The 8,646-nt window shown below is 44.8% G+C and overlaps 1 protein-coding gene and 1 pseudogene across 1 annotated transcript in view; one reads left to right on the top strand and one right to left on the bottom strand.

Annotated features, from left to right (window-relative positions):
• Window positions 1–7,982, bottom strand: part of SPL7 (squamosa promoter binding protein-like 7) — a 41,929-nt gene extending 33,947 nt beyond the window's left edge. Inside the window, exons 1-2 of the mRNA XM_087392427.1 lie at window positions 7,121–7,982; window positions 6,375–6,541 (exon numbers count right to left, since the gene is read on the bottom strand). Coding sequence (XP_087248553.1) covers window positions 6,375–6,541; window positions 7,121–7,725 — 772 coding nt within the window. The 5' untranslated portion in view covers window positions 7,726–7,982. The remainder of the gene's footprint in view (window positions 1–6,374; window positions 6,542–7,120) is intronic.
• LOC147888959 (uncharacterized) lies at window positions 2,422–3,729 on the top strand (annotated as a pseudogene).
• Window positions 7,983–8,646: the final 664 nt, after the last annotated feature.

The following is an 8,646-nucleotide window of genomic DNA, read 5'->3' on the forward strand; positions in this document are numbered from 1 at the left end:
TGTGAGAAGCTAGGCCACATAGCGCGAGACTACCGGAAGAAGAAGGCAGATCAAAAGCGAAAGGAAGGGGACAAGACGAAGGAGGAGTAAAAGTCGAATCAGTAAATATGGCAAAGGAGGAGCTCTTTCTAGTCACTGGGCCCTGCTCAGCTCACACAGTGAGCAAGGACAATGATGGCTCGTATGCAAATAGCGGAGCCTCCAAATACATGTCCAAGAACAAGAATTGGTTTAAGGAACTACAGCCTGCACGTCCAGATTCACATGTGACCGTTGGGGACAGCAGGAAGTGCTCAGTTGAAGGAATCGCATGCACACCGTTCACCATGGAAACATACTCACTAATGTTCTTTACGTTACAAATCTCTGCAATAATCTTCTATCTGTCGACCAGATCACAAAGAACAAGATGAAGGCTGAGTTTGATGATGGAAGAGAGCTGATCCGTTCAAAGGAAACGGGAAAAGTGCTGGCAAGAGGAACAGAGGAGTATGGACTCTACAAGATCAGGGCTTAGATGGCCCAAGCCGATACAGGTAATTCAAAGTTGTGGCACGAAAGGTTCGGGCATGTGAACTATGGAACTCTTTCAGAAATGCAAAGAGCTGGACTTGTGGATGGATTTCCACATATTGCAAGCTGTGCTGAATTCTACCAAGCTTGCATGAAGGGCAAGGAACAATGGGAGGCATTCCCAAAGGCTACACATCGAGCCAAATTTCCACTTGAGCTGGCACACTCTGACATATGAGCTGTGCTGAATTCTACCAAGCTTGCATGGAGGGCAAGGAACATTGGGAGGCATTCCCAAAGGCTACACATCGAGCCAAATTTCCACTTGAGCTGGCACACTCTGACATATGTTGGAAAGATGTCCACGACATTCTCAAGCCTTCACCAAGTTCCATGAGTGGAAGGCCCAGGTCGAGAAAGAGTTGGGGAGAAGATCAAAACCTTCAGAGTCAACCAAGGATGAGAGTTTACCTTAGAGGCTCTCGACACCTACCGCAGGAACCAAGTTCCAAGAGTGGAAGGCCCAAGTTGAGAAAGAAGCAGGATAGAATATCAAAACCTTCAGAATCAACCGAGGGGGAGAGTTTACCTTAGACGCTCAAGACACCTACTGCAAGATCAAAAGACAACTGACTACAAAACACACTTCCCAGCAGAACAAGGTAGCAAAAGGAAGAACCAGACAATCACTGAAATGGGCTTACATATGCTAAGAGGGAGGAAGCCTCATAGATATTTTTGGGGTGAGGCAGTTCACACTGCTGTCCACATCCCGAATAGAACAAAGACCAAAGCGGTGGATGGGAAGACTCCATATGAAGCATATTTTGGTAAGAAGCATGTTATTTCTCATTTGAGGAAATTTGGTTCTGATGCATATGTGCATGTAAACAAAGCAGACGTGATTAAATGGACCCCAAGAGCAAGAGGTGTATCTTATGAAGAATCAAAGGCATATCGTATGTACAACCCAAAAACAAGAAGGTGGTGGTGAGTAGGGATGTGGCGTTCCAAGAGTCAAAGCCACAAGCAACTGCACCAGAAGCTCCACTTGTTCCCCAAAGACCAAGACTTGCTATCATGCAAGAAAAGGAACAAAGAATCAAAAAATGAAGAATCAGAGACAGTCTTATGACAGCTGTGCGCGTGTGTAAGCATGTGTGTGTGTGTGTGTGTGTGTGTGTGTGTGTGTGAGAGAGAGAGAGAGAGAGAGAGAAAGGTAGACTCCAGGGACAGCTGTGCGCGTGTGTAAGCATGTGTGTGTGTGTATGTGTGTGTGTGTGTGTGTGTGGATCTACTTCCCAGTGCATTCTCGGAAGTCATCTATCTCGGTCATGGATATTGGGTAGATCAGTTCGACAGGGCTGCCCCCTTAGTGCTCTTTTCTATGCCATTGCGACTCATCCTCTATTGATGTATCTTGATCATCTTACAAACACAGGACAGATGACTGGTCTTAAAATCCCTGGGGCTGCATCTTTTTTGGCACAGGCATACGCTGATGATTCCTTCTTTATGCCACAGAATTCTCCTCGGGAAATCAGCATGCTTATGACCACATTATCTTTGTATGGATTAACAGCGGGATTGCATGTTAACTTTGACAAATCCAAATTGCTTCCCCTGAAACAATGTGACTGGCATTCTATTCTCTGGCCTGGTCAGATAGTGCATTCCAAAGATGTAGTCAGGCATTTGGGATATCCTATAGGATGGCATATCAGAAAACAGCAGCTAAAATGGATATTCCAAAGACTTCAACACAAATTGCAATATTGGAAAATTTCTACTTGGCCACTTCATGTCAGGCTCAGAATAGTCCAGTCCATTGTTATGTCTTATGTTCAGTTCTTTTTGCCTTTGCTACATTGGTCCTCCAGAGATATCTCAGCTTTTATGTCTCAAGCTATGGAGCTGTTATGGAAGACAAAAACTGCAGTGAAAGCATTGAGACTTCTGAAGATGGAAATGGTATGTTCCCCTAGGATGCATGGAGGACTTAATGTATTAAATATCAGATATCATGTACTTGCAAGGAAGGCGACTATGCTTCATACCTTTTTCTGTCAAAAGCAGCCATGGACTTGTATGATAGCATCCATGTGTGTCAACATGAGGACAACTGCTTATGGCCATTGGACTACTGATCATTGGGAGGTTGTCATTGGGAGATTTGTCGGGAAGATTCCTGGATGCCCTTTTTCTACTGCTCTGATATTGGACTGGAAACAAGTGCTTTCTAAAGTCAAATGGGCTCCTGATAATCATTTAGGGGCAAACTCAATGAGGCAAGAAAGTATTCATTGGAGTGCCATTTTTGACATCCCACTTGCTTTACAAGAACCGGTTCGGGCATATAATCTCATGAAATTGGGAATTAGATACATCAATGATGTGGTAGATGATCACGGCCATGTCTTATCTTTTCCTCGGGCCACTGCCCTTTATGCTTTGGGAATGCATCATAGATTGATATGGAAGAAAATTGCTGATCTCTTGCATCCATTTCTACCTATTCCCCCTGTGGCTGACACAGACAGGCTAATGGATTGGCAATTGTTCCCCTTTGCTACATGCTCTCGTCCTATACCTCTGCCTGTTTTGACCTCCATCAAAGTTTACAAGCTTCTTCAACCTGCCCCTTGGATTCATTAATATGCTAATACTCTATGGCATATCAGGCAGCCTCTTTCATGGTGGCGGAAGAACCTCCGACTATTATGGAGGTGTAAAATGCCTTTGAAACAAAGACTCTTTCTTTGGAGATGCATGACCAGCACATTGTCAGTGGGAATCACACTTGCCAAACGTCACATTGCATCACCCACCTGTTTACGGTGTCACGCTCCTTCAGAGACTGTCCCTCATTTGCTTTGGTATTGCTCGTCTACTCGCAATCTCCTTGGGAAAATTTCAGATCTTCTTCGCCTCCGTTTCCCGAGTCATATATTTGGGAAACATTTTTGGCTATTTGGCAGATTTAGAAGGCCTTTATCTCAATACTCTCTCTTTCTCTCATGGGTGAGATATTGGGCGTGGGTGAGATATTGGGCGCTTTGGACAATCTGGGAAGAGCACAATTTGGCATACTTGGGCCGCCAGTTTCAAAAGTCATATGAATCTTTTAGAGCCTCATTGCGGCATTCTTTATATGATGCCTGCTATGAGGGTGATCTGCATGCATCTTGCATTGAGCTTTTCTTTTTATGCTTCTGATGTGTGGGATACTCTCCATTTTTTGGAGATTTTCCCTCTTGTAAAGTTATGACAATATAAATACACTGCACTGGATTTTACAAAAAAAAAAAGTGTGTGAGTTTTTAAAAAAAAGTGTGTGTGTGAGAGAGAGAGAAAGGTAGACTCCAGGGATAGGCAATAGCAACTGTAAATAGATCCAGGGATACAACCACAGCTAAGGGGGGCTGTTCAAAGAGAGAGAATGCTCCAAGAGAGGCCCCTGTGTGAGACAATCAGTGGAGAATGGGGCAAGCCTTTTATAGGCCCTCCAACTACTCACATGGCTGGCCATTGGACCAACCAACAATCGGCCTACTAACAAGATGGACCCTGACGAAGGAAAGGTGGTACCTGAAGACGTTGGAGGATTCACTAGTTACAAGAGCACGTCGGGGGTCTCAAAGAAAAACCCCTGCCATGAACTATGCTTTGATGGTTCAGATATAGACGATTGTGGAACCAAGAACCTTTGAAGAAGCAAAGGTAGTGCAAGAGTGGCAAGCTGCTATGAAAGCAGAGATGGATGCCATTTTGAAGAACCACACTTAGGACCTGGTTAATAGACCCCGGAAGAGGAAGATTATAGGACCAAGTGCGTTTACCGCGCCAAGTACAAAATCAGATGGCACTTTGGACAAGTACAAGGAAAGACTTGTGATCAAAGGCTATGCACAGGCAGATGGAGTTTACCAAGAGACATTTGCTCCTACAGCCAGGATGACGACCATTCAGATGGTCATAGCTTTGGCAGCCCACCATCAATGGCCTATTTTTTAGATGGGCATGAAGTCTGCCTTTCTCAATAGTGAGCTTTAGGAAGAAGTGTATGTTGAGCAGCCGGAAGGGTTCCAACATCCAGGTGATGAAAATAAGGTATGCAAACACTTTACGGGTTGAAATAGGCCCCGAGGGCATGGTAATAGAGGAGAGATGACTACTTCCATGAGATATACCTTCATAAGACTAGAATATATCCAATCTCACAAATTAATTAAAAAATGTATAGATGACTACTTCCATGAGATTTTATTATCTCTTAGTCCATGTATTCTAACCTCTATCTCTTCACTGAAGGAGGTAAGACCATGATCATTATCCTTTATGAGGCTGGATTAATTATCACATGCGATCACAGGAGGAAGGTCTAGAAACTTAAAGGACTCTTGATGCAGGAGTTCGAAATGGAGATTTGGGACTTCTTCATTATTTCCTTGGCATAGAAGTCCCGCAAAAGAATGATTGCAAAGAAGCACTGACTCCAATGGGGGTCGGGACAAAGATAAGCAATGAGAACACGTCTTAGTTAGTTGATGCAGCAGTCTACCAGAGAATGGTTGGTAGTTTGTTGCATTAACTAATACCAGGCCTGATAAGTTTTTATGCTCTGTCAATTCTCAACCAAATCAAGGGAGGATCTCGTGAAGCTTGGATTCAGGCTTCTCAGGTACTTCAAAGGCAGAACCAGCTATGGAATCATGTATGCTCCTCCAGTAGCAAGCTTGGAGGATTCTGTGATTTTTATAGGGCTAGAGATTGAGATACACAGCGCTCAACTTCAGGTTACTGCTTCATGTTGCAGAGGTTGCCATATCTTGGCTAAGCAAGAAGCAGCCTACAGTTGCCCCGTCTAACATGGAGGTAGAATACAGGGCAGCTTATTTGGCGGCATGCAATTCCGTTTGGCTCAGATGGATACTGAGGACATGGGAGTTCTTCAAGAGGAGATGACGGTGATCATGTGCGACGACATGAGATTGCAAAGAACCAGGTGTTCCATGATATCAAGGTTCAATATCACTTCATTCGAAAGCTGATCCAAGAGGAAATCGTCGAGCTGCCGTATCACTTCATTCGAGAGCTGATTCAGGAGGAGATCGTGGAGCTGCACTGACACATGACTGTCTGTGTGGCATAGGGCAGGAGAAGTGGCAGCAAAACAGTAAGTATAGTCCACTGCCAGGACTCATCGACAGGCCGGGCGGTAGGCACCTGAAACAGCAACAAGATCTAGCAGAAACAGGTCGGGCAGATCCAGCAGACCAGCCAGGTGTTTCCAACAGACTGAGTCGGCTGATTTGGCAGGGTCCAGGCCCCCTACATTTCCTATAAATAAGCAGCCATTTTTTGTCATCAATATGCAGCTACTGAAGCCTCTGAAGGCCCTGCAGATTGTGAGAGTGTTCATCTCTTCTGTAGATCTATGCAGCTACTGAGCCTCTGAAGGCCATGCAGATTGTGAGAGTGTCCATCTCTTCTGTAGATCTCAGTAGGAGCAGCCACCCTCGACTACGATTTTACCCCTTTGCCTGGATGTACTTGGCTCTTTTGTGAGCAGTTTTCCCACGATTTGTGGATAAGTATACTGAGTTCTATTTCTTGTCTACATGGTGTAATATGTGTGAGAGTTTCAGTGAGTGTTTGCTGCTGTTCCTGAGGGAGATTAGTGTGTGTATTCCGCCGTGTTAGGGTTTCTGTCCAAATCTAACATGAGGTACTTTCCCATGTCATGATACCTCGTAAGCCCAACCCAGTAACTTTGGTTTATTACATAAGTCTATTTCGTAGCTTCAAATTTCCATGTCCCAATTCACATAGACAAACCCTGCAGTAGAACGTGTACATACCATTTATGGAAGCCCTCACATCACCATGATCCTTCTCACTTGCAAGCACAGAAATTGACTTCTCTTCGCCCATGTCCAAAGGTCTTCGTCTTCTTCTCTTATTGTGTCTTTCTAGCTTCCTTCGACAACTCCGCTTACCTTCATCAAAATCTGATAGACGATGAAACCTGGAAAGAAAACAGTTACATTTATCAATTTCTCACTGAATATCAATTAGAACTTCCCACTGATTAATGCCCCTGGAAAGAGTGAACGTCTGATTAAGGAAGAGAACGTATGCATGTATCAAAATATTTTATATGTGTATTCATGTACACATTCACCCTTGCGCAGAGATCCAATAATGCACTTTACAGCTATAATGAGCATTCTTAACATATACCGTGTAGCTCAAAATCCATCTTGACTGATGAGAATTCAAATAAACTCTCAATAGTGTACATAACTACCAGCTTTCCAGTCCCATCCACACCTCAGATCATTACAAACCTTGACATTGGCACTTGGCACCAGCACTCTATACAACTGTTCGTGTTCAAATTCACAAATGCACACAATCCTAAATATGCTGCTGTGGGTAATACATACCGTGTAGCTCAATATCCAGAATGCTCGTAGATTAGAACTTAGGATGTTTAGATTACGCTCTCAAGTATGTACATTCCTGTGGGGGCTAAAAGAGTATGCGAACCTCGAAATTATATTACGTGAGACTTTTCCCATTTTAAGGAACGCAAAATACTAACTTGCCACATTGTTGACAGTATCGATGCGGTTGATCTTTGAGAATGACCTTCGGCGAGTTTGCGCATCCAAGACAAACTCTGTGCCGCTGATGATAACCCTTTAAATGACTTATATCTCCACCACAGCTGGGAACCTGGCAACGCGCTGTCGTTTTCGATTTTTTCTTGCTAGGATCTTCGGTTTCACCATCCTCTAGTTCGTCGATTTCTGGGCAAGAACATGGGATGCGACCGGCCAAAAAGTTCGGACAACCTAATCGCGGGTCTCTTTTCTTTTTCTTCGAGACATCGGGAGAATTGTCAAAAGAAGGTTCCGAAAGAAGGGGAGTTTGATGATCGTGCTCACTCCTAGTGCTCACTAATGGCTCATCCTCAGAAAGGCTGCTGGGTCCACTCCTCAACTCAACTGATCCTGCACTTGCGTCTGGCGGCCCAGATGCAAAACTCAAGTCAACTTCATGAAGTGGCGCTTGAGTAAGCCTAGACTCGGAGAGATCGGTCTGCCAAGTTTCGATGTTGGGGTCGTGCTCAAGAAGCGGAGGATCAGACAACGAAAGAACAGTTTCCCACTCCCATCCTTCCAATGCGTCGTGGCAATTCGCCATGGAGCGGGGAGCTTTAAACCTGCGGCTGCGCAGGAAACATCTCGGAGATCTGAATGTTGCTGGCGCTGGCAATTTAGGTTGGGAGACACCAACCGAGAGGGATTTGTGAGGAAGAAAGGTGCTTGCATAATCTCGAGAAGGAAGGATGATGAGCAGAGAAAGCAGAGGTGGGAGGAGAATGAGAGAAGAGAAGAAGAAGGGAAGGAGGGGGGGGACCAGGAGGGAGGGGACAGGGCCAGCTCTGGTTTGATGGCTTGTGTCACAGTCTTGGGTCATGGCTAATAATGTAATAAGCTGTAAAAAACCAGTTGTACGCTTCTGACCCTGCACGTGAACATGTCCTCACTGCCTCACATCATCTCTCCAAAAGTTGAAAAGTACATATCGTCATTCACTTTGTTCAATCTTGTAATATTCTCCCCAACTCTTTTTCCCTTCGCACACTCCCGAATCCCCACAAGCCCAAAAATGTGAGACCGGAAAACTTTGTTCGCATGAGTTTTTTTCCTAACGTGACTTTCAGGTAAAACCTACAGGATGACTGGCTACAACAGGTCAAACTCGGAGATGCACTCGTGCAAAGATTTGCAACTTTGAAATGGGAGGTGCCATTTCTAGCACCTGGGGATGCTTTTGAGCACCCTCTCCATTCTACGCATGGCGAGAATGGAAGAGCTACCGACTGTGCATCACTTGGAGCTGTGTGCACTAAGCCTTAGCCTTTCTAACAATCATCATGTGTTGAGAACGTCACGGCGGTGACAGCCCAATGGTAGGATTGCCTTGCCTACCTAGGCACCTAGGCGACGGACCTCAAGTCGTATTGCATAGGCATAGAGCGGGTGCCCCTTGGTAGCACCAGTAGGTGGGCAAGTAGGTGTGTGCGTTTATTTTATTTTATTTTTACAAACAACAATAATA

Source organism: Dipteris shenzhenensis, chromosome 21 (genome assembly GCF_047967505.1).
Source record: "Dipteris shenzhenensis isolate YYH24624 ecotype China chromosome 21, Dip_SZ_1.0, whole genome shotgun sequence".
NCBI classification, from domain to species: Eukaryota; Viridiplantae; Streptophyta; class Polypodiopsida; order Gleicheniales; family Dipteridaceae; genus Dipteris; species Dipteris shenzhenensis.